The sequence below is a fragment of the Passer domesticus genome, chromosome 6 (assembly GCF_036417665.1).
Source record: "Passer domesticus isolate bPasDom1 chromosome 6, bPasDom1.hap1, whole genome shotgun sequence".
Taxonomy (NCBI): Eukaryota; Metazoa; Chordata; class Aves; order Passeriformes; family Passeridae; genus Passer; species Passer domesticus.
Window position 1 is genome coordinate 5,195,610 of NC_087479.1, and position 26,299 is coordinate 5,221,908.

Here is a 26,299-nt window from a genome sequence, read left to right on the forward strand (position 1 = left end):
CTCTGACAGCCTGGGTGAAACGTGCTTTACTAAAAGACCTGTGGAAAAAGCTAAATATAAGCCACCAACAGGGTGAGGTGGGGCCAGCAGGGCGCAGGGCTGGGGACAGAGCTTCCTGGGGTGCTGGGCTCACTTGTGCTGCGGTCACCCTGCTGCCCCCTCTTCCTCCTCGCAGCCTCTCTGCAAAAAGCACCCCCAGGGCTGCGGGTGCAGGTCTGCAAACACCTTCTCACGAGCCTCTAACATGACCAAAGGCAATGTGGGCATCAGCCCTTGGCTGCCTCTTCTCCCTCCAACCAGGGCTTCCAACTAGTTCAGCAGCAACACAATCAGCAGGAATGTAAAGGTACCCCTGGCATCAAAGTCAGCCCCCACTCCAGCCAACCACATCAACAGGGCTTGACAGAATCACAGGATAGAAGGGACTTTAAAGACCACCTCATTCCATACCCTCTGCCATGCACAGGGACATCTTCCACCAGACCAAGTTGCTCCAAGCCAAATCCAGCCTGGTCTTGAACACTGCCCAGGATGGAGAATCCACAGCTTCTCTGGGCAACCTGTGTCACCCTCATTGTAAAAAAATTCTTCCTTACATCCAATCTAAATCTCTCCTCTATCAGTTTAAAGCCATTACTCTTTTGCTGTCTCTCTATGCTTTTGTCAAAAATCCTTCTCCAGCTCTACTTTAGCCCCTTTAGGCACTGGAAGGTGCTGTAAGGCCTCCCTTTTGCCTTCTCCAAGCTGAAAAACCCCAACTCTCTCAGCCTGTCCTCATAGCAGAGCTGCTCCAGGCCTCTGAGCATCTTCATGGCCTCCACCGGACTCCCTCCAAAAAGTCCATTGTCCCTCTTTTATTGGGGGCCCCAGGGATGAATGCAATACTCCAGCACATCATTCCAGTCACCCCCAGGTGACTGCCACTGCTCTTGGTGGCAAGAGTACCCAAAGGGTGCCCATTACCTGTGTGACCATTTCCCTCCAGGTCACTGCAGCACCTGATTGCCTGGACTCTGTCCTGCCTTGTCCTGCACCCCTGCAGTTCTGGCTCTGCCCCAGGCACAGAACTCCCCCCTCTGCCTCAACCACAGTCCCCGATGAATGCAGTGACAGCATCCTTGAAGGAGACAGGAACACTGTCACTTCACTGCCCATATGACTGCCCCCAAAAAACCTTGAGAGCCAAACCCACATCTTGCTGAACTCAGTTCAAAGCCAGGACATGAACTCCAGTCCCACAACCCCCTACTGGCCCCAGTCACTGGAAACTGGATCTTCTCATGCTTGGGCCAGATCTTCCCAGCCAAACACTCTCAAGTAAAGTGCCCATGTTCTCCAAGGATTCTCAGAGCTGCCAGCCAGGCCTTTTACTGGGGAGGAGCAAGAAACAGGACTCCAAATAGCTCCACTTCTGATGCTGACACAGGGCAGTACGTGTGCAGCTCTTCATGACAGTCAGCTGTCTCATCTGCCTGGATCAGAACAACTGTTTTTAGCATCACACCCCCGCAGACTATTAAACACCTGACAAACAGCAACAATTTTTCCCTTAGTTTTCATAGCCTTTGTCTTGGGCTGCAGGGCATTCTCAGGTAGTCATGGTGCATGGGTCTAGCTTGGCGTTTTGAGGGGATCTGCTCATAAGGCCAAAGGACAACTTTATGCTAAAGGAAAGAAAGAAAAGCTGAAATTCCAGTAGCTTTCAGATCCATCTTACCTTCTGCAGTGGGTGTTTCTCTCCACGAGTCCTATTCAACATAGTAACTGCATATCAGTAATGACAATTACAGAAACAACTTAAGGCTTCCAAAAAGTTAGGGAAGGAGATAATTTTACTCAAGCCTAATTAATATGCAGTGTGACCTTCATGCAGATCAGAGATCTGCACTTTGTACATCACTGTCATGTGCATGGAAACAGAAGTCAAATGGACTTCACCCCAGCCTGCTCCTGCCCTGTGGATGGAGACACCACCTATTCCCCCTCTGCAAGCTTAATTTATCTCTACAGTTGGGCAGACACAAAATACTGCACCACAAAATCCTCTGTCAAGAGCTATAAAGTATTTTGGCTTCCTGAAGCAACTTTTGCCCAACTGAAGAACCCTGCAGTCAAGCAGGGGCCAAAAGAAGTAGCAATCATTTGACCTGCAGCACCCTGCCTCTCTGCCATGGCCATGATACTCTGGAGAGAAGGTGACTTATCTTTTAACTCTTGAATTTCACATTCAACAAATGCAATTGTATATAAACATGGGTAAAACAATTATTTCTGCCTTAAGTTAAAAATCACAGGGAAGGATACAGGCAAAAGAGCTGAAGTGAAGGAACACACAAGAATTGCCTTAATCTCTTCCTGCACACGAGCAAGTGGCAACAAACTCATCAGGAAGTTGTGACTGGCTCACTAATCTTATAGCCCATCTGTTATGTGATTTCCTTCACTGTACTCTCATGATTTGCTACTTCAAGATCAAGGTTTAAGTGTCTACTCCTTGTTAAAGTCTTACAAATTATGGCATCTCCACCCAGGGACTAACAATTTTTACAGTTGTGCTTAAATAATTCCCTTGTAACAATGCCATTCAGTATCTGTGAAGAGTGTTTCCCCAAGGTTAAAAATTACTTCAGCTACTACATAAAACTCAGGAATAATCCTAGGTATTGTAAACATCTCCCATTTCAGCTACACTGAGTACTCATTTGTTTCACTGATATATGACAGCTTTCTATACTGCACTCAGAGGCAGTCAAAGAGGAGATAACACCTTTAAAAGGTGCATATGTCAAGTAAAAAGGTCCTAGCACAGGCTAGTGCAAAATTAAATGCTTTCAAGAGACAAGTTTCAACCCCAATGTAAATCCCAGCAAGCAGCTCCAGAGAGAAGGCAGCTCAGCTCCCTCCCTGCACCTGGTCATGCACACCTGGGTAAAATGCAACCATTCAGGTTTGCACAATCTCACACCCACACAGGCAAATGCCTACCAGAGACAGAACATGGCACTGGGGACATGGTGCTCAGCTGGGACTGCGCTACAGCACGCTGAAGGCACGACGGCATTTAATTGACAATGTAAATAAAAACTACTCTGCTGAAACCTGACAAGGCAATATAAGAAAGGGGAAACAGCAGGAAGGATCTTGGAAGTTAATAAGCTCTTGCACATTTTATCTGTGGAAAATTAGTCAAATGTGTGTAACAACAAACACACAAATTAGAAGATAGCTGGACAATGCTAATGTGTTTACTAGAAAGACTTCGGAAAACAACCCAAATGGTTAGAAGGAAAATAGTCAGTTTTGAAGTCTCTGAAACATGAATTTTAAAGCAAAACAGAGAACACTTCCCCAGCACCCAGCGGGATGACTCAGGTGTATAAGCATTACAGATGAGACAGCTCATGTCCATACACTTACTCATCTGCATAAGTGTTCAGGTCATAATTGCAGTGATGTACCTGCAAGTCATCTGGGAAGCACCAGCTCTTACACACCAACTGCTCCTCCTTGCCTCTCGCTGAAACTTCCTACAGTTCTCACAAAAGGTGCTGACCGATGTTACAACCAACCACTTTTTTTTTTTTTCTTTTTTTTTTCTCCAGCAAGAGAAAATCCATGTTTATAAACAGAGCAGCATGAGCCTGAGAGCTGACACCAAGACTGCCATAGGTAATTCCTGACAGCTTCCTCTCAGGAGGAGAGCTCAGGGAGCAGAAGCAGCCAATTGCCCTGTTTGCCTGTTATTAATCACTTGGATTTTACCAAAATACTGTTTTACCTGTCTCTGAAAAGTGAACATAAAAGTTCTATTTCAAATCAAAATTAAAAATTGTGGGCAGCCAAGTAAGCATAAGCCAGGTTAAACTTGTGAAGATTCACCAATTTTCCTCTCACTCAATTCACTCCTTAGTTGCCCATCTGTGCCTTTATTTTGGGGATGGAAAAAGGACAGAAATGAAGGATTTTGGAGTGGAGGTGTTTCAAATCATCTACATTTCCTTGTGGTGTCTCACACTGTGCCAGCAGCTCACAGACCTTGGGTTAGTACAAACCAGCATTTCCTCTCCTTCTGATTACACAAACTCCCGTGACAGCCTCGCTGGATTTATCAAGACATATTAAATTATCAGGGCAAGATGCTGTTCCCTGTCATCATGTGATCCAGGCTGCACGCTATGCGAGATGCTAACAAAGCAAATCAGAAGGGAGGGGAGAGAGAAAGACAACAGAAGGCAAACATTTGCTCATTCCCCACTAAATCCACCCCAGCTGTAAGATTCAGACATTAATTTAAAGGGAGAGCCCAGCTCTTAGTCTCTGTCTATATGCCCAAATATAAAATCAGTTTACATCAATCTATTTAAAAGAATTCACTGATTCCCCATCCCATTGTACCCATCAGCTCACAGGTACAGGAGTTCATAACGCACATGTCAATCCTGCAAGGATTAGAAACTTTTCCATCAACAAAGAGCAGATGAGTATTTCAGGCCACAGTCTGCATCTGCCCTAAAATTCAGCACTGCAGGATGGACTAAATGGAAGAAATGTGTGGATCCACACCAGCAGCAGTATTATGACAGGTATTTTAGTAATGTAAGTAAGGCCACCACCTTTGCAGCAGAGTAGTCCCACCCCACATCACCAGCTCCAGTGTGACCAGGACTCCAGCCTCCTTATAGGACTGGGCCTCTCTCAATAGCAAACATTCCCAGCAACTCAAACATCAAGAAAACCCTCAAAACCACAGCCCTCTATCCCAAGCTCACTCCTCTGCCTCGCCCGTAGGAGTCTGTTCTGTATTTGAAACCAGTTTAGCACAAACCCCAGGGGCAGAGGAGACTTTCCAGGGACACAGGTAGCCTGGGAAGCTGGGCATGCATCCACCAGGCAAGCCCTGTGACCCCAGCTCTGGCTGGGCTGTCAGGAGCAGCACCCCAGCTAAGCCATTGGAGACTGGCTGGGACCTTTGTCTGACCCAAAAATCTCATCAGGGACTGTGGGAGAGAGAACACCTCCACTGCATGAACTCACACCTATCCATAAGATAACTAACTAAATGGCCCCAATATACGTTTATTAATCATTGCCTGTAATCACCCCAAAGGTGTAGCATCACACCTCAGCCACAGACACTGTCTGAGAGCAGAAAGTCCCAGCATACTCCCCAGTGATAGGATCAAGATGTTTATCTGTTCTCTATACTGTCAGCCTCAACATCTGGTTTTATTGTGGTGGTTATCTGACCGCATATCCTGAACATCTTGGCCTCAAAAAGTTTATACCCATCACAGTCTTGAACATTCTCAGCTCTTCTGCACCTTCTCTACTCAGAATAAATTACTTTTTTATTAAACTAACTCTTACCAGCAAACTGTCTGGATCAATGCAGTCACCTCATCCTCCTTTGTACCTAAAGGTACAACTTTAGGGACTGTACTGTTTCTGTCACCATCAGGACTAATCCATAAATGAGGTTCTCTGGGCTGCATACAAGTGACATTTACCTGAAAGTAACCGGGAATTAGCTCAGAGTGAAACTGACCCAGAGCAGCGGCGTACATAACAGACACAAGACTAGTCCTGCCATTCTGCTAAGAAGTCAAGGAAATCCGCATGCACACATCAAACTATTGTGCAAGCATGTGTAGAGCTGGGCAGAAACACATCCAACCCAGGCATCCGAGTCGCCTCTGTGTGCTGAGCAAAAGGAGGGAGGAACACCTTTGAGTGAATTCGCTGGTGTAGTCTGCAAGTTACATATTACAGGTCTTGTCTCTGTTCGTTTACAAACAAGAGGAGAGAGACTTCACAGCCCTCCACCACAGCGTCCTCACCCTCAAGCTACGACAGCCGAGGGTCCTCAGGGTCCCTAAGGAACAGCAGCCTGAGCTGATGCGAAGCAGAGGGACACAAACAGATGCGAGAAGGAGCACACCTGTGTACCTGCAGCCGCACACCGGGCTGCGTGTCTGCGGCACAGGCGTGCAAGGACAAGCCCCGGCTCCCCGAGTGCCCTTCATTCATTGCCGGAGGAGCCCTCCCGGCTTCTCCCCGGGACGGGTACTCACCCAGCCCTCGAAGGTGTCGCTGGGGGCGGCGGAGCGCAGCAGCTCCTGGAAGTGCAAGGTGCAGTTGGCCACGAAGTCATCGTAGCCGATGGGGGTGTCGTGGAAGACGGAGAGCTCGATCTGGTGGCCGTCGGTGACCGTGGCCGAGAACTCCTCGTTGTAGGTGGGTTTGTTGGTCTTCTGCTTGGTGCTGGTCTGCCCCACGCGCACCTGGTCCACGCTGACGGTGACATAGGGATCCAGGAGCTGGTAGCCCTTGCGGAAGAGCGAGTGCCGGAGGGACCAGCGGGTGGGCTGCAGCCCCACCGCCTCCCCGATCCGCACCTTCAGGTACCCGCTGAACTTCATGGCTCCGGACATGGCCGCGCCCCCGGGGCGCCCGGGAGCCGGGAGGAGAGCCAGAGCCCGCTCCCGCCGGGAGAGGCACCCAGCCTCTCCTGCCGGGCCGGCGCAGCCCCGCCGCGCCTCCTCAGGGGGCCGGCCGGCCGCACCGCGCCCGCCCCCGGCCTCCGCCGGCGCTCCGGAACCGCCCCGCCCGGCCCGGGCTGCTCCTGCCGCGGGGGAGCGGCGCGATCCGGCTCGGGGACACCTGGGCGGGGAGGAGCCGCGGAGCCGCGCCGTGAGGGCGGGCAGCGCCCGGCCCGGCCCGGCCCGTCCCGCTGCTGCCGAGGCGCGGCCCGCAGCCCCCGGCGCGGGGCGAGGAGTGGCCGCTGCCGAGCCCTGACAGAGCACACAGCTCCGAGAGCAAGCTCCGGGACACCCCCGAGGAGCTCCGACCTGCCGGGAAGCGCTGGACCGGCGGCTCCTCGGCGGCTGCAGGGGCCGGGAGCGAGCCGGAGCAGCGCTGCCCCCGCGGCTCGCCCGCGGCCGGCCGCGCCTCCGCGCTCCGCTCCGCCGGGAGGGAGAACGTGCGCGGGGAGCGCAAGGATGTGCCGGCTCCGCCGCTCGGGGGTTAATTGCGGGTGATTAACGCGCCTGGCACTCGGCGTGCAGGGCTGGTTCTAGGGTGGATTGTCTTCGGGGGGTTGATCGCACTTAATAAAGTCGGGATTTAATTAGTTTTAATTGCTTCGCAGATTTCACAGCAAGGCGGTGTGAGCTGGGTAGGGAACAATGAAATGCTGCCTTCCCGGTGGCATTGTTTAGCATCCTCTGCATTAGGTTGTGCTCCCTAAGATGCGGTCCTTTGAGTGACCCCACCACAGCTGGATGGTGCCAAGACTGGCTGACAGCTTGCAGCCTTTTTTTTTTTTAATGTTTCTCTTTCTTTTTTTTTTTTTTCCTTTTCCAGACCACTCCTCTCACCTCAGCTCTGCCATCTTTCGCATTCCCTAGCAGACTGTCTCTGTTTTCTCCCATCCCCTTTCCTTGCTTGTCCCCTTCTGCACGTTGTTTTCTTCTTCTAGAAGTCCCAAGTTTCGCAGCAGAACCAAGCCAAGGCTCCTTCCAAGCCTCAGACAGTGCAGGTTGTCTCTGATCGCCTCCTCTGGAGAGAGCAGGTGGAACAGGTTCAGTAATGTGATCACTCCTCACATGGAAGCAACTGTTCTGCCAGAAAAACTTGTGGGCTCTTAAATCAGACTTCTGACAGGTCTCCTTTCAAGGCTTTTAAGTTCATTGCTCTGTCATTATTAACTGGAGAAGACAAGTGTTTAAGATTTTTTTGAGCTTCGTTAGGACAGCTCATCTTAGTTTTAGAAATTGCCACCCCAGGTTCTGGGATTTTGTTTCCAGGAGTGACCAGCTCCAGATCTTTTTACTGCAGGTATGGCCAAGTAAACACAAAGTACTCTCTTCTCATAAAAGACTTGTAGAGTTAGGATTTTTGTGTTGATGTTCCTTCTGACATGCATTTTAGCATTAGTTGTGATCATTCTAGGTAATTTTATTTTCCCTGATTTTAATCTTTGTACCTTCTTGGATTCTGGTATTCCACAGCAGTGAGCTGGTCAGAAATAAATATTTCCTTTTATCAGCTGTGTTTCTGCTACTGCTTTCGTGTCTGGATTCACCACTTCTTTATGACACCATAAAATAAAAAATCCCCTATTTACCTTTTCAAGAGAACCAGTATCTGTCATTTTGTACTTTCACCACTTCTGTCCTTCTGAGTTACGAGCTGTCCCTTGAAGCCAGGGCAGAATCCATGCTGACCATCATGGGCAACCCAGAGTTCTTAGAAGACTTCAGGACTCACTCATGGCTGCAAACAAGCTTTAAAGACAGCCTAAACTTTAAAGCACCCAGCATGATTACCCAAAGGATAAGGCTGAAGGCCTTAGAAAGGCTGGAGCACTCACTGTGTAAATTCCAAATCATCAAATACAGATTTTACCTTGCTTAGAGCCCTTTCAAAGGGCTCAGTGCAATAGCAGTGAAGAATGTTTGGCATTAGGAGACTATAGTTAAGAGATAAACATGAATTACCATCACAGACTGCCATAGTACTGTCAAAATTTACCTTTTCCTCAGTTTTCTGAGCAGGGCAGAGATGAAAGTCATCCCAAGCATTACTTGTTAGAAGTAATGGCTGGCTCACATATTTACTGTCAGAAACAGGGAGAAGACGAAAATCTGATCGGTAAAGGCTCGTTTCCTCTGTTTAATCACACAAGGTGAAGTACTTTGCTATGCTGGAATTTAATCTGTAATAGCAATAGGAGTGAGGACTTACAGAACTTTTAATGTTTAAAGTAGCTTTTAACTTTTAAAGTAACTTTTACAGACTTAAAAACTTTTTTTCTATACAGCAGTTCATTGGAATCTCATGTGATAATGTGATTCCTCTACCCAGACATCAGATAAACCTAGCAAGTATTGTAAAACTCATGGAAAAAAAAGCAGGTGAGCCACGGTTGTATTTCTGGTGAACAGCAATGTGAGCCCATTTTCTGCTGCAGGAAAAAATCAATCCTGTGGACTCATATGATGTGAATCTAATTAATTTTGTTTATCCACTCAAACCAGTCTGGAACAGATCATCTCAAACAGCATCTGAACACACCCCTATCCTGAGCTCCCAGCCAAAGCCCAAATGTCCTGTTCTCAAAGAGAACTGAGCAGCGACATGAAGTCAGAACCTACCCTGCCTACTCTCCAGACATCCGTGCAGTGGAAAAACATCCCCAGTTAGGCATTTTCTTCCAAGAATCAAAACATCCCTGCACACCATGACCTTGCAAGGCTGAATGCAGCTGCACCATCTGGTGATGGCTGCACTGATCCTCCTTGCACAGCTCTGGGGCCAGTCAGGTCTGCAGGAGCTTGGATTCTCCTCCTTTCCTCAGCAGGACCCTGGGCTCCAGGCATGGCAAGGTGATTCATTCTGTGCCCTCAAGTGCTCAGGGAGGCTGAGCTCTTCCCAGTGCTTCCTGCCAAGCTGGATGGTTCCCTGAGCAGCCAGCCCGTGGCACAGAGCTGTTTGAGGAACCCACTGAGAAAATCTCCTGATGTGCCTGAGCAGCAGAGTGGTGGGAGACATGCAGTGGCAACAAATAGAAAATAAAGCAGAAAGGCAGTGCAATCTGAATTATGGGTAAATTACAGGATAAACCAGGCAGTTTTATTAATCTGGCACTCTAGGAGAAAGTTTTAGTGTAGTAGTGGAAAACTCCCTGGGGAAAAAAAACAAACCAGTTTAGAGCTCACCAGCAACCAAAAGGACAAACAGACTATTGGTAATTGTTTGAAACAACTGACAGCAATGCCAAAACTGTCACTCAGGCACTGTGTAAATGGCACACTCATACCGTTTATTGTGTGCTGCTCCCTCCATCTCAAAAAATGCAGAATAGATCTAGGAAAGGCACAGAAAAAGATTACAAAGGTGATGAAAGGCACAAAACATGGTTGTGAAGGGAAAGAGACTGCCTAACTTGATATTTCTAAGTCTGGAAAGGAATGAATGAAAAAGAAAATATGAGTAAGATCTGTATAATCATAAACCACATGAGCTCTGTGAATGGGAAAGAATTTTTCATTCTTTCCCAGCCAAGACCTAAAGGACACTTACAATTGTTTTGAGGTCAGAGGTTTAAAAACATACAGAAGCAAAGGCCTTTTCACAGCATGCATAGTTACAATTTCGAGTTCATTGCAAAAAATGGAGGCCAGGACTAGGTGTTAATGGAGGATAGACTTAATGATGGCTACTGACCATGAGATAAACCCTGACCCAGGCACATCCTAAACCACAAATTGCCAGCTGAAGGGAATCAACAGGAAGGACATGGAACAGCATGGCTGAGGTATGATGGATCTGGGAGGGTCACAGGCAGCATGCTATGCTCCTCTGAACTGTAATTTCCATATCTCAGTAAAAAACTGAAGAATGGCACCTCCTTAGGCTGGCTTAGGCACCATTCCATGCAGGTGGATGAATGGTCAAAGATGGGAACAACTCTCCAAGTTTACTCCTGCATTCTTCGTTCAGGTCACAGTAACCTTAAGGATAAGTTCATGCAACTTCTCTCTTATGTTTTTGGGAATCTGTCTGAAAAACTTCCAGTTCAGATCCACAAACAAAGCCAAAGAGCTGGGCCAAGTCCTGTTGTAACACTGTGATTTGAGCCTGGCCTCATCTCACACTACAGAAATTAGAGCCCCTTTCATGCACCCTGTAAAAATCTCCATTTCTCTTTCCTATCAAACTGTGTGTTACTCCCTTCCCCAGTAACCTATAATTCTGTAATAATTTAGCATCATCCTCATTTGGCAAGTTAAGGGCAAAGTCTTAAATTGCTCCACGTTAACTTTCTACCAGATACTGGTTACATTCAGCAGTGAGTCTGTAAAGCAATGGAAGAATTTTGTCTTTCACAACTACCATTGCAAAAAGTGCCAGTGACACTTTTTGTAACTGAAACTGCAGCTAAATACGCTATAAAAAATACAACAATTAAGAGAACTGTAGAGGCAATTGAAGTAGGAACTAACTCTATTTTGTTCCTCTATTAATTTTAGTCTATTTATACCACTTCCCTTTTATAGTTCTTTCTATAAGACTGCTTGTTAAACCTTTAAACAATGACAGCTGCTGAAGACTGAATATCCCATATGTGGAATCATTTGTAGTCTAGGGAGAAGAAGAGGAAAAAAAAAAAAGATCAAATTTCTCTTTAATAATAATAATTATAGGATCAATCCAAAACTCACTGAAGTCAAAAGAAAAGCTGTCACTCATTTAAGCTATACAAGAATCAGGCCTGGTTTGTATGTTTGCTGTTGATCCTGATTTATTCCAGTGCAAAAGAGAAAAAGAGATTGCAGCCTAATATCAGCTTTTCCTAGTTGCCATGAATACTGATTTTCTAAACTGTAGCTCACCTGATCCTTATTATTTTTTATTTTTTTGTAAAACTAAATTGTTTTAAATTGTAGCTCACCTGATCCTTATTATTTTTTATTTTTTGGAAAACACCGGGTCATTTTATAAAGTGCTGGTATTATAAACTGCAGAATATAGTTTATAAGAGCTCTAACTCCTACAAGCCAACCATTAATACAGCTAATGGCCTGTTTGTTGTATTAAACTGCTCTCATTTGTCTGGGTCCATTAACAAATGCAGTGGTCATTAACTGTTAACAGCAACTCAGTTATTAGATTTTATTACTTGTACAGGAAACACTGGAGAACAAACTGATTGTTCTGGTTTACTGGGGTTTATTTCTTTCCCAGCAGTCTTGCTCTATTATTTATAATTTAGTTTCTCACTTATTCCCGAACATGACGGACATGCTCAAAAATGGGTTCAAGGCATCCAAGTGGACACTCAGTTCACATGCCAGCCCCCTACCCCTGAGCCCAACAAACCTCTCCTCTAAACCACAGAGCTCCGAGGCACCAGGCATCTGCAGTGCCCTCTGCTTTCCTGATTTTTCTGTATTTTTTTCTTGGGCAGCAGCTTCCACCCATATACGTAATAATGAGATTTAAGTAAAAGGTCCAGTAGCGTGTATGTAGGAGGCTGGAAAATCTTCTGCTTCATTCATGATTTTCTCTTTCTAATCTACTGAAATCCAGCATTCAAGTTTAAAAATGTCTTTTACTTCCTCTTCATGGGCACTGATGTGTCAGCTAAGGGCGAATAATTTATGCCCCTCATTAACATTTAGTCCAGATAATTGTACAGTTCTCTTCTGTCCTTGTGGCTTACAAATAAGCTTAGAACCATAATCTTGCAAATGCCTGCATGTGAGCAATATTGCCCAGTATTACCAAGATATGAAAGCCCTTCCCTTCCACATTTTGAATGCTGAAGGCCTCTGATACACTTTTCTCTCTGCTTTCTTCCCCTTTTTGCAGTTCAAAGCAATGGAAAAACAACACCAGTGTCAAAATGCCATGAAGGCCTGGCAGCAGCTTGCCATGGAAGTGGCTTTCATGGAGCAGTCTGAGCAGTGTTCTTCAACCTGCCGTGCCAGGTACCCAAATGAGGGAGGAGACACCCAGAAATGCATTGTTAGTGCTCTTGGGGAGCACCATCCAGCTGGTGAAACTGGTGTTGCAAGACAACTATCAGCACTTTAGAGGTGGAGATGTGTGAGATGACTGAGCTTTACCCTCTGTGTGGTTGGGTATGTTTAATGGTGTTGAAATAACTCAATTTCTGAGCTGTTGGTCTCTTCCTACTGCACTGCAGTTATTAATGGTACTTTTAAAGTTGTTCTCTCCTACAAAGGGATGCCTGGTGTAGGTGATCCAGCCTGCTCACTAAGGGCTTGGCTCAATCTGATAGGGCCACAACCAGCACAGGGCATTGGGTGGCAAATGTGATGCTTAACTCTCTGAAGAGGAGAGGTCACACTCCTCTAAATAAATGGATTCACGATGCAGTATCTGAATGCATTGCACTGGAGGTGCCTCACCAACCCTGTTCCTGTTTGGTGTGTGAAATGGGATCTTATCATGGTTTGGCTACACACAAAGTGGTCAGAGGACAAGCATGGACTTCAAACTTGGTCAAATTACATCAGCCCAGTGCTACCTGAGAGCCCATTCAGATGCTATGGCAGCCAATGGATCCAATATCAAGAGTTAAAAAGGTGGGAGATATTGCTAAGAACAGACTAAAGACACTCCTGGTTTTACAACCAAGGATTAAGAAGTGCTTCTGTCATCCCTCAGGCAGGGGTTAAAGCCTCCTGTGTATGCCCATGCCTGTGTCTCACGTGGTATGAGCATGGGGATGTTGTAGTGCTGGGGACTCAGAGACATGAGTCACCTTATCTTCTCCTGTCTATAAACAAGGCACTTGGGAGACAGCTTCCCTCCTATCAGCTTCTGATAACAACTTCCTTCCCACTCTCTTTCCCAAGCCAGCACGTGCTAACATGTTGTGCAACAGAACCAGTTGGACAAGAAATCCAGGAGTATTTAAGAAGCCCAAGGATGTGCACTTTATGCCTTTGAGCAGCAGAGGCTTGCTGGGAATGGCCCCAGACTGTCAGGTGTGTGCATTCTCCTTAACTTTTGGAAATGGGGTAAAGTAAAAGAGCATCTCTGCTCCTTTCAGCTTCTGGTCAGCTCAGAACATAATAAATCCCAGGATTTTCCGTGAGGAACAGCAGGACTGTTCAAACACTGAAGAGACCCCCAAGTCTTTGCCCACCTGGAGTGCTGCATCCAGCTCTGGGATCCCCAGCACAGGAAGGACATGGAACTGCTGGAGACGGTCCAGAGGAGGCCATGGAGGTGCTCAGAGGGCTGGAGCTCCTCTGCTGTGAGGAAAGGCTGAGAGAGTTGGGGGTTTAACCTGGAGAAAGCTCCAGGGAGACTTTTTCATACTTAAAGGGGGCTTGGAAGACAGATGGGGACAAACTTTTAGTAGACCCTGTTTAGTAGACCCCTGTTGCAATAAGAGTAATGGTTTTAAACTAAAAGATTGATTGATAAAAGGTTGATTTAGATCAGATAGGAGAAAGACATTTTTTACAACAAGGGTGGTTAAACACTGGTACAGAGAAGCTGTAGATGTCCCATCCCTGGAAACATTCAAGGTCAGGTTGGTGGGGGCTCTGAGCTACCTGATCCAGTTAAAGATGTCCTTGCTCTCTGCAGTGTTTATCTAATATTAATGTTATTCCTTAAGAAGTAGGGTGTTGTTCATTTCTGGAATAATTTAACTTTTAATTTTTTTTAAGTCCCCCAAAGAATGAGCTATGAGCTGAGCTAAAACAATAGTAGACATTGTTTAACACTAAGCAGACTAAAGAGGAGAAAAAAAAGTAATAATGTTATGGGGCTATTATGAGTACATGTTGTAGACTCATTATATGAGCTAAGAATATTTAACTGAGTTGACTCCTTTAACACTGGCAAAGGAACAACAAGCTCTCAAAGTTCTTTTTTTTCAGTCAAGACTGAGCCTGATCTTTCAGTTTCCTGCCATGTCTCTCATAAAATTTCTTTTTTCTGAGTAGAACAAAATCCCATCTGCCAAGAACTGCATATTCTTTCTCAAGAGCTGAACTCTGTTCTACTGAAATTCAGGCATTGAATTGACCAATAATTTCTATTGATCTGTATATTTTCTAGTAACCACAAGATCTATCATCTTCAATACCTATAGGACAGATGGAAGTAGAAAAGGCAGCACGAAAGAGTTTGAAATAATGGAGTTAAAACTACTCTAATGAGAATACACTTTGGAGAATATAATGATGATGAACGATGCTCAAAGGGAGAAGGGAGCAATTACCTGGACTGGATGATCAGAAGAAAAAGAAACACATAGGAAGTATTGGACATTTTTAACCTTTGAATTCCATCAAAGGAATATTGGTTTTTATTCTTCAGTCCATTACACAGAACTCTGCTCGAGCACAGTCCTCTCTCCCACACTGCGTTGAGAAATTCTCAGATGTCTGTAAAGGATCAGGGAGAAACAATGCTCAGGACCTCCCTGGCTATCCCATTTCTGTCCCAAACTCTGCACACGGGCTGCCAACTACATATGAAGATGCTTTTGCTGAGCTGAAGCTCACTCTGAATAAGCTGGGGAAATAAGAATACCTCAGGATTGCTCCAAAACTTCAATACCTTACTCCAAAAATCTTAGAACTTATAAAGCATTTAGAAACCAGAAGGAAAAGCCCCGCTGAACAGGAGAAAGCACTCCCACATACACAACACTGCATCAACAGAAACTCCTAAGAGCAGAGCTATGAAAATCAGGATTTCTTCCCTTGTCACAGACCTCTAGATGGAGCTGCCTCTTTTGTTTTCAAACCGAGCAGGAGCCACTGAAGTACTGCCACAAGGCAAGGCAAGGGGAATGTAAAGTTTAGGCATTTGCAAGGGGAGAATGGAATGGGAGCATTACTTTGCATACGTGTTGTGCTGTCATTAGATACTGTCAGCTTCTCCATAATTCTTTGAGAAATCAGCTGTGTTGTCCTTGCTTACAAAAGTCACTCCTTCCAGTTTTTTGGGGGAGAAGAGACAGATTCAGCTGGAGGGTGCTGAGATCTCAGTGTAAAGAATATCCCTATGAAGAGGGAAAGGCTGCAAAAATTTGGATAACAAAGAACAATTTTTTCTCCCATAAAGTGGGTTTCATTCCAGGAAGACCTACACCATCCCATGGACAGGGGAAACAATTTTCCCAACAGATCTGGCCAGACTGAAGAGAACTGACAGCCTGAATGCCATTCTCAGCCTGCATGATCCCATAAGCCTGGAGAAGAAGCCTTGAGGGGACCACCACGGCCACACCTCGAATCCTGGGGTCAGGTTTGGGATCCTCACAACAAGAAAGACTTTGAGGGGCTGGTGCAGAGAAGGGAATGGAGCTGCGAAGGATCTGGAGCACAAGTCTGATGAGGAGCAGATGAGGGAGCTGGAAGGGGGCTCAGCCTGGAGAAAAGGAGGTTCAGGAGGGACCTTCTGGCTCTGCACAACTCCTGACAGGAGGGAGGAGCCAGGTGAGGGTCAGGCTCTGCTCCCAAGGAGCAAGAGATAGGACAAAAGGAAATGGCCTCACCAGAGAAAGTTTAGACTGGATATTAGGAACAGTTTCTTCACTGAAAGGGTGGTTGGACTGCCCTAAACAGGCTGTTTGGGGAAGTGATGGAAAAATAATAACAATCTCTGAAAACCTTCAAAAAACTTTTATAGGTGGCACCTGAGGACATGGATTAGTGGTGGCCTTGACAGTGCTGGGAGAATCGTTGGGTTTGATGACCTAAAAAGTCTTTTCCAACCTAAATGATTCTCTGCCAGCACTATGCACAGGAGAAACACCAAGTGTTGTGTCCCACTATTCCCACCAGGCCTGGGAGCCACAAACCCCAAACTTTGGGAGGACTGAAGAAGCACACATCTCCTTTTAAATGTGACCCCTAAAACCCTGTCACCCTTGCACAGAGTGAGCAGCACAAATAGGCAGGATCCAGAGTCAGCATTTCATATTCCCTAATTTCTCATCAGCCTTAAAAAAGCCTCTGGGAAGACAGAGCATCCCTGTGTTTCACTGCTGCCAGTGCCTGTTCCTCTAGAGGGTACCCTCAGCCCACAGGGAGCTCTGCTGAGCACTGCTCCTAATGAAACCTGAAGGCCAGGCCCAGGAAAGTAAAAATAAAACTTTACAGAAAAGCATGCTGTAATTTTATGATGCACTTTAATTTGATTCTGGTTAGTTAGAGCAGCCCCCTGGGCAGGCTGGGCTGCACTGAGCAGCACAGGGCTGTGCTTTCAACTTCCAGCTCCAGCCTCTCCCAAGGACATAAATGTTAAAGCCTCCTGTGCAATCAAAGACAAAAATTACTCTGAGGTGTAAATGAAAAAAACCCAGGAGACCCACAGGAGTTCACATTTAAAATACATATTTAATCTTATTAAATACATAAGAGAAAAAAATGTTCAGATCTCTCGTGTTATTTACTTTTTAGTGGTGCCTTAGGGGAGTGAAATAAACATAGGACTGCCCTGTACTAGGAACTGGGTGAACACCTAGAAAGAAACACACACCTTGTCCCACAGAATTTGCCATCAAAACAGACAATGCATGAGGGAAGAAGGAAAACAAACCAAAGAGGGGGGAAAGTGGTGGCCTGAGACTACCCTGGAGGTGGGACAGAGCCAGGACACAGGTCACCAGATCCCCTGCCAGGGTCCCTGTGCTTGGCTCACCCTGTCTCAGGTGTCCTGTGCTCACAGTGTGCCCTGGTTTCCCCATGGTTTGGGTTTTTCCTCCTAGGACACAGACAAGGATGCACAGCTCTTCTGGAAGCCAGCCCCCCCAGTCCTGCTGCAGCTAAACTAAAGCAGGTCACAGGAAATGTTAACTCACTGAGCATGACTAAACACCAGCCTAAACTGTCACCTAGCAAAAGGAACCAAATACTTGGAAATGACACCTCTTTTCATTTTTTTCAAAGGAAAATACACCCAGCTCTTCAAACTCTGCCTGTTCCAGTAGCTCCCATACCCCTGGAGACTGGTGGCTAAGTCTGCACCTGCCATGTTCTGAGGGAAGCTCAGAGGGGTTTCGTGAGCAGCTTGGCTCACTTGCTGACAGCCAGCTTTCCACCCAGATTAGGGACATCTCCCTGGAATTCATGCAATTCCATCCAGAAGCGACAATATAGCAGCAAACTCACTCCTCCCATTCTGCACCATACTGGTGCAAGACCTGGTTTCTCCTTGCTGCCAAACTGGGGTCTTTCAGCGGCCTCAATCCAATGAAAATGGTGTTTATGTAAATATCCAGTCACTGCCAGTGTCACTCCTGTTATGGGATTGAGTCAGGAAGGAAATGTTAGAAATGTAACAGACTGAGGTCCCTCAGTGCAAACACTTTGGGAAAAACATGAACCAGCAGGGCAGAAGAGAGCTGTTGAACAAAATTGACTGAAAAATTCCAGTGAAAGGTGCTGCTTCCCACCCAGCTCCCAGGGGAAACGCTGGCTCAGCCCAGAGTGGGATTTTGGTCAGCAGGCACTCTCATGGGATGTGCCACACCAAGGGGCAAATCCAAAGTTTGCAGAAGAACATGAATTTCAGTCTTCACCATCTCTAGGGGTTGTCCTAACCAGGGCTGTTGGTTATTTTGGTACCAGCTCTCTTATGTGGTAGTTTTGTAGAAAGACAAGAAAAATAGTTAATAACAAAAAAATGAATAACAAAATAATAAATTAATAACAAAATAATGAGTTATTACCAAACAAATTTTCTCTTCAATTTTTTTCCCCTTTCAAATTTACTTTACATGCCTAAACCCCTCTCTGATGCCTAAAGAGCAAGTTGAAAGGGGTTCTTTGTGAGCTGAGCATTACTGGACTTGATGTGAGAGCCAGGAAAACCTATGTGCAGGTATTTACATTTGTCCTTACTGCAGAAATTATTAAAATCCCTTTGACATTCCTGGGGAACTTCTCTGTCTGAAAAAGCGATAGAAGGGTCTGTCTATGACATTAAATGTGACTATTATAAGACTTGTCCAGATAAAGTTAGTGGTTAATTTTTTCATTCAAACCTCTTTTGTCTTTTTTTTTTCTTTTATTACCATTATTTGGTGGGGGGAAGGAGGGAGTAAGGGGAAGGGGAAATAAACCATGACAGATTTCTCACATAAAATTATATGATGTGGTTTTGACTGATAGGAACATTTCTGATCTATGTGTCTATACAGCCCTGCCTGTAAAACATTTCAGGAGCCTTGTGCACAAGATGTGCTCTGACAGAGGTAAATTACACACGAGCAGGCAGAGCAGTGAATACACCCTCACGTGCTCCCCAAGCCCCTGTGGGATGGCAGATATCAAAACCAGAACCTGAAATTCCCTTCTGGAGCCATTATATGTGTGCTTGGAGCTTTCTCCTGACTGATTTACAAAATGAGTGGTGGATGAAGGGCTGTCATTCCCTGCTGATTGGGACAGTGGCTACACCCTGTGGCAATCAATGTTCTTTTAATGGAAAACACCATGTGTTTCCATTGGATTGCTTGGTTATATTTTGGCATTCTGTTTATGACTGAGAATTATTTGTTATCGAATCCTTAGTGGTCAATAGCTTCAACTTCATTCTAATTACCAAGGCAGCCAAGTCATATTTTTTCTCCATGTACAGAATTTGTAGGACTATAACCAGAAAGCAAGCCACGAGTGACTTGGCCAGTAAACAGTGCAGTTTGCTGACTAGTGTTTGTTTTATAACCTTTGGCATATCTTGATATGTACATAATAACAGTTCTTAACCCATAAATAATATTTTACAGAGGTCACACTATAGTTATTTAAGTTCAGGGGTTTATTTCCCAGAACACTAAGTAGCTGTGAATGAATTATGTTTAGTCTGATCTGCCACAGAAGGGTCATAAACTTACAAGTTGTAGCAAACCATGGAATATTACTCCTGTATGTCAGGCAAACTGTAAATGTAAAAGAATGATGCTTGATAAGGGGAAAGTCTTTTTATTTTGTTAAAGTAATATACGTTCCTAGGGAGAGACTGTAAAATTTCATGTTAAGTGACAAGTTGGGCAATCTCTCCACACACAGCTTGTGAATTCTGCTTGCTCTCTGGGACTCTCTCTGCATGTCTGAGAGGCTACAAAACCTACTCTGAGCAGGGAATCTTTTTCTTTCTTGGCTCCCTTAGGCTTAGAGTGTCCCAGAATCCACAGGAGGTGATGAGAGAAACTTTAGTGCCTTTTCATAGGGCTAATAAAAAAAGGGGTCACTAAATGCTGCCAAAAGTCTGTTCCACTGCAACAGCCATGGACAAGGAGAAAGCTGCTACCTCACTTCTTAAGTATGATGAACATCTCAGGGACTGGGAGGGAAGAAGACTCAGCTGCTGACTATCAGGTGGTGACCTGGATAATTTTGGAGGCTGCTTGAGGCCACCTGACAAGAGAGGGAATGGCAGAAAACAGTGGCAGGGAATTGCAAATGAAGAGACCAAAGGGACTGTAGGATCTGGGAAAGACACCGTGTGCAGAAAGAGGAGATGCTTTTATCTGTTGTTTCCAGGACCAGCTGAGATAAAGTGTGCAGGAGAGGAGCAGAAAAGGCTCCCAGGTCCTGAAGACAAGATGTAGTGAGAATGAGAAAGAGACAGACCTGCAAGAACTCTGCCTCAATCCCAAAGAGCTCCCAAAAATGAGGAAAGCAGGGAAGTGCATCTGAGCCCGTGTGCTTTTGGTGTTGATTACTGTAATGACTTCAAAGCAATAATTGAATTTAGAACCTGCTGCAAACCCCAGATTTCTGTGTGCTCCTCCAAAACAGTGACCTGCATGGGCAGAGCCCCTGGAAAGGGTAGCTTTAGGTAAAGAGGAGGAAAAACAACAGTCCTGAGGCTGTTCAGCTGCTGTGCTGTAAATCCCCTGTCAGGGAAGAGGCTGAGAGCAGGGCAGAGACCCCACTGAGCTCCCTGAATGATGTGGGAGAGCCAGCTCAGTGCCAGGGACATCCTCCTGGCCCCAGCAGCAGCTGGCACACCCAGTCCAGGTCACTCTTTCCTTCCAAGCCTTCCTGGGCACAGCACTGTGCCAGCCCACCTTTTTGTCACCAGATGAACTGGGGAAATTTGAAGACCTTTAAAATTCCAAAAAGTTCCACAGGTGACCTTTAAGAGATGCTGTAGGGAGGCAGTGACACTTCCCAAACCAGAAATAAATATGAACCAAGAGGATCAACAATGAGGATCAGATCATTCTGGTTCTCCAGAATTTTCCTACCCCACCAGCCACTTTGCTCCTGCTGTCTGCAGGGGGCCTTGCTGTGGAATTCTAGCTGGAGACTTCTAAGAGGAGGAGAAAAATAAAAATGAAGCAAAAAGTCACCAGCTGCATTTCTCAATTTGCACTCCTAGTGCTGGATGCCTGAATCCAGGGTTAGCTGTTGTGAGAGGGCTGCAGCATGGTGAGGCAGGACCCAGCAGAGCCCTCTATTATTTACAAGTTGTGTTAATGTTCTGGCACTCCTTCTATACAAAATCAGTCCTGCCTAAATGAATAGTTGCATAGTGGTAGAGGAGATTTTTAAAGAAAAAATATGGCAGTGAATTGTTGAGTCCCCACTGAAAGCCAGCAGGAGATGCATGCCTAACTTGCCCATTTGCCTTGAAAAATGCCAATAAATATTATTTTGAAATTCATTAACTAGAAATAAAATAAAATTTGGGTGATTTTTCTTGACTTTTAACAACTGTAACAACAAATTATTTCTTCTGTGTGTAACCTTTGAGAGAAGTCATAAAAACAAGCCTTTTAAACAAAGTAGAATTCACTCTTCAGTGTCCTGACCATACTGCAACTATTCCATTTCATAGATGCTATTTTATGATGCTGAATTTGAAAGGAATTTTAATTTTGGGGTGTGAGAGTCTAAAGTCAAGGAGTTCTGTGAACACCATAAGTGGTGAAACCTGTGGCTGTGTCTCATGCTTGGATCAGAACTCCAGCACAGGCTTCTTCTCTTCTTGGGGTGTTCAGTGTGAATGATTCCCAGGTATTTCCCATTTCTGTCAGTACAGCAGGAGCTGTGCTGCTGCCTCTCTCTCTCAGCAGGGGCTTTTATTTACATCTTTCACAGAATCATCACAGAATGGCTTGGGTTGGAAGGGACCTTAAAGCTCATCTCATTCCCCTGTCTTGGGCACCTTCCACTATCCCAGGTTGCTCCAAGCCCCATCCAGCCTGGCCTTGAACATTTCCAGGGATGGAGCAGCCACAGCTTCTCTGGGAAACATGTGCCAGGGCCTCACCTTCCTCACAGGGAAGTGTTTCTTTCAATCTAAACCTCTCCTCTTTTAGTATAAAACCAGCCCCCTTTGTCCTATCTCCATCTGCTTGTGTATAAAGTCACTCTCTTTTTTATCAGCTCCCTTGAAGTACTGAAAGGAGTTTTCATTTTACACAGACATCACTTTCCATAAAACCTGTAGGAATCCCCTGTGAATCCTTACTTTAAATCTTCTTTCTGTTTGTCTGATTCGGTTGAAATTCCCTAAAAATTTCACACAACTGTTATTGGATGAATGGAAGCCAGAAATACAGGCATGGGAACATGTGATGTGTCAGGTAATTTTTTTTGTTTCCTTATACAAAACCATAAGGATAATTTCAGCTCTATTTTATCACTCACATTATTTATTGTGCAATTTCAATTCAAAATAATGGGGAAATAAAATAAATTTACTGACCATGACATCTCCTATGCCCAGAAGGTTTGAGGAACAGAGACTTGGGCTCCCTGGTGACCCAAACAAGTGATGTGTCACCAAGACCTTATCTGTGCTCTGTGACCATTCATTTCAGAGACAGCAGCGTGAGGTCATGTCATATTTTTAATTACCTGTATTTTAATTGAAGCATTTGAGATTACAGCAAATAACGTCACTGTTACAAAAAGCACAATCATTATGCAAAGAATTCAAAGTGGGTGACTTCTCCCAAGAGGTCCCCTGCCCATGCCTGGTTCTGTTCAGCAGCTGAGCCACAGCCACATTTTGACCATCACTTCCTTGCTGCCCACACTTACCTGTTACAAACACAGCAAATCTGTGTTCACAGGAAATTCAACCTTATGCAGCATTTTTCCATGCCTGTACTTTTTTGGGAACCAAAAACCTAAACCAGTGCCCCTGGAATTTCTAAGGGAAATTTAATCAAGTAAACAAAGTCAATTAGTTGGTTGCCTGAACAGAGCTGGATGTGTCCTTTTGAAAATCCTAAGCCTGCAATCTTAGGTGCACCATAAATTTAAAAAAATGAAAATTAGACTCCTTCTGTCACTATAACTAAATACAGTAGACGATAATTCATTTAAGACTCTGTGTTTATCCTTCCTAGACATGAATCATTTCCTAGCACGACAAAGCATCACTCAAGCACCATTCTTTGCTCCCTATAATTTACAGTGTAGTCAGGCCTGACTAATCATCCTAATTATGTCTGGTACTAAGGACTGCAATTCCCTCCTCTTTTCCCAAACACACACATGCAAGATTAGCAGTACTTTGAACATATGATGTTTTCTTCACAGCTTTCAAAAGTGAAATTATTATTAAACCATTATTCATCAATTACAATAGTGCCTAAAAATCCCAAATGCCATTTTTCAACCAGAACACAGAGAGAGAGATGTAAAAGCCCTGTAGATGAAAGGCTCTGAGACACAATCAAGTTACAGAAGTTTAAATCACCACAGGTCAGCAAAACTATTTACTGAGCACATCATATTCTTAGGCTGTTGCAGTAAGGCATCAAATGCATTAATTCAGACCTCTATTTTTGAGGTGTGAGTGTATTTTACCTTGCTTTCATGGCATGGTCTCAGTGAAGAAGAGTTGCTGAGCATCTTGAGCTCTGCCACAGTTCATCCAGTGTTTGGACAATTCTCTCAGATGATTTTTGGGGCTGTCCTGTGCAGGGCCAGGAGTTGGACTCAAAGATCCTTGTGAATGCCTTCCAGCTCTGGCTATTCTGTGATTATCTGTGGTGTTAAGGCAGTGTAAGTGATTAGGACACCTGAGCCCATGGCACCCATGGCACCCAGGTGCCATCATTCCTGCAGGCCTTGGGTGGGTGGGGTTCTGCAAAGCACAAGGCCAAACACATGTCCCTCCTGTTACCCTCTGCAAAAAGGGCAGATTAATAGATAATTAACATGTATTGGCTTGTCTTGTGGTGCTTATAAAATGTGGTTTGCATTATGTTTTTGTAACAGTTGGCCAGCAAGCCTTGACCTGTGAGGGTTAGGATGAATACCTGCACAGCTGGAGCCTTCAGTGGCCAATGGCAGCCCTGCTCTCATCATTTCCCCCTTTTATAAATGTAAATATTGGAGGTCTTGTTTAAACCTTCAGAACCTAAACATGTCATCACTATTAATAACATATGTTATAAGACACCACATGCTGGCAAAATAACCTGCGGTTAATGACACCAAAAATATTGAAAAGCTTAGCATAAAATTGAAACTTGTTAATGGTACACTGTGCAGCTTGGCATACAACTAGGGGCAGGAATTCCACACAATGGGACTGTGTGAGTGCTAACAGCAGGCTCCCACAAGATAAAATAAACTTGTTTTATGGACATGAGGAATTGATTTTTAATGAGATTCTGCTCGGCCGTAACATCATCCTGGGAGGGTTTGCTGGTTTTCTCCTTGCCTCTGGTGCAAAATTATAGTTTGCAGAATAAAGACTCACTTAAATTGGGCCTATGGATTTGCACCTTCATCATATTAAGTGAAAAGTAGGTGTTATCCCAGGTCTGGTTGTTAAAATGCCCACAAAGGTCCCAAAGATCCCCTCTTCCCTGCATTCCCTATCTGTACACTCTGGGATCAGGGGGGTCAGCAGAACACACACTCCTTAAGTTCTTTCAGGGATAAGTTATCTTGCAAACTGATTTCCTGAGGACAGAAGATTAGCAATGAAAAGGGATCAATCTCTCTGGAGAACCTGAGCAGAGGAATTTGAGTTTATCTTTTCATATCCAGGTCTCAACTGCTTGTTGAGAAAACATTAAGATATAGAGAGGTTGTCAAACTTGAGGTTTGGTATCAAAACGCTGTCACATTCAGTCACAGCAATGAAGGACTGTCCCTTTGCTGTCTGTTCACATTTGATTATCTTTCTTATCCATTCCATCAATTAAAACCAATACTGAAGCTCCTCTTTGAACCCCAGAAAGAAAACCAGAGTCACACAGATGGGAAGTACCTTGTAACTGGGCAGCCCTTAGGGAAAAACAGAATACAAAAGCAAGAACAACTATCAATCCTCTTCAGCTTTAAACTCAAAACATTTTCTTTGCAACGAATTCACATTTTTGCTTCCCAAATCGATGTCACTTGGCCCTGAACGAGCTGAGCTGCACTGTGCTGTTGCTTTTCTTTCCTCTCTGCTGTTGTGGTTTGCACTGTTTGTGTGCAATCATTGGCTTTTAATTGCCTTCTATTGCCTGTTTCATTTGTCAATAAATAGAAAGTGCAGACCTATCACCAAAGGCCTTACATCTGTTTCTCATACATCTTAGCCACCCATGGTGCCTGAAGCTAAAGCTGTCCCCTACTGCTAACCAGGCTACCAGTTTATTAGGGGTTTTTTTCCCTGCCCTTTTAAAAAGATGAAAGCCCCTAAAAGCTTTTTTCCGTGCAAGTGATGGTTGAAGTTAATGAAGTAAGCATCTGTTAGGTGAGAGAAGGTCACCCTGGGGTTGGGCACCTCCCCGTGGTGGGACTGGCATTCACCCAGCGATTAGTATGTGATGACAACACCTTAAAGATAATTAGTTGACAATGAGTTGAGAGCCTGTTAACCCCTTTAACACCTTATAGTTTATGATTATAATGAAACACTTCAGGACAAAACAAAATAGATGTAGTTTTCCTTGAGTGATTTGCCATTTTTCCGGTGTTTTCCCTTATCATTTTTGTGACCTTCTGCCAAGGATGAAACAGCTGCAGGAGCCCAGAGCATGATTCTTCATCTTCATCAGCCTGGGCTGAAATGTAGCAACAATTTCTGTGCACTTTCCTCCACTGGCTGTGAGTTTAAGTCTCTTTGGGCTGGGCTGGGAGCCATTGCTGAGGCAGAACCATGAGAACAGAGATGTGGATTAGTGGCATTTCTCAGTGGCTGAAATGCCAAGCTGAATGGGTTTTTCCAGGTGGTTTTTCACACCAATGTGAACATATCCCTGCAATGCTAATGGAAACCACTGGATTTGACTCACCTGAGTGTTCCAGATGGGCTTTCCCCAGAAACAAGGATTACTTGACAGAACAAGAGAGAAGACTTTGTAAACTAAGCTGTAAGAAAGGCAGGATGAGGACACATGTGAGTGGAGCAATCAAGGATCAGCACTGATCATGGGTGTTGGGAGACAATGAGGAGGAGCAGGAGGAAGCAAATGGAGAACAACTGGCAGTCTGTTGTGATTTATGTGCACTGGCATTTCCCATCTTCGTTCAGTCACTCAACGTGTTTAATCATGACATGGGAGCTCAGATGAATTACAACTGGCAGTAGCTCAAGAAATTTGGCAATAGCAAAGTAAAACAAATTTGTGCACAGCAATCAAGAAAAGCCTGTCTCGAGATTAAAAATAAAATTCCATTTCATGTAAAGAGATGCATATCTTGCTTCCCTCTCCCTTTGCACTTTCTAGTTCAATGTGATGAAGGCAGTTCTGGTGGGAAAATTTTATGTCTGCACCATTTTTTTGACACAGACCCAGAGAACAAGGGCTGGTCTTGCTTTCATG

At 44.9% G+C, this 26,299-nt stretch overlaps 1 protein-coding gene and 1 long non-coding RNA gene across 3 annotated transcripts in view; one reads left to right on the forward strand and one right to left on the reverse strand.

Moving 5' to 3' along the window:
* Positions 1 to 23,516, reverse strand: part of PRKCH (protein kinase C eta) — a 129,928-nt gene extending 106,412 nt beyond the window's left edge. Inside the window, exon 1 of one of the 2 annotated variants that reach the window (XM_064422949.1) lies at positions 23,337 to 23,516. In XM_064422949.1, coding sequence (XP_064279019.1) covers positions 23,337 to 23,381 — 45 coding nt within the window. In that variant the 5' untranslated portion in view covers positions 23,382 to 23,516. Of the gene's footprint in view, positions 1 to 6,071; positions 6,956 to 23,336 lie in introns of those variants that run through there. The other variant, XM_064422948.1, reaches the window with a different exon arrangement.
* On the forward strand, positions 8,739 to 17,563 carry LOC135302478 (uncharacterized). The gene is made up of 4 exons (XR_010364076.1): positions 8,739 to 8,915; positions 12,376 to 12,494; positions 13,389 to 13,520; positions 14,608 to 17,563. It is a non-coding gene; the product is annotated as an uncharacterized LOC135302478 (long non-coding RNA).
* Positions 23,517 to 26,299: the final 2,783 nt, after the last annotated feature.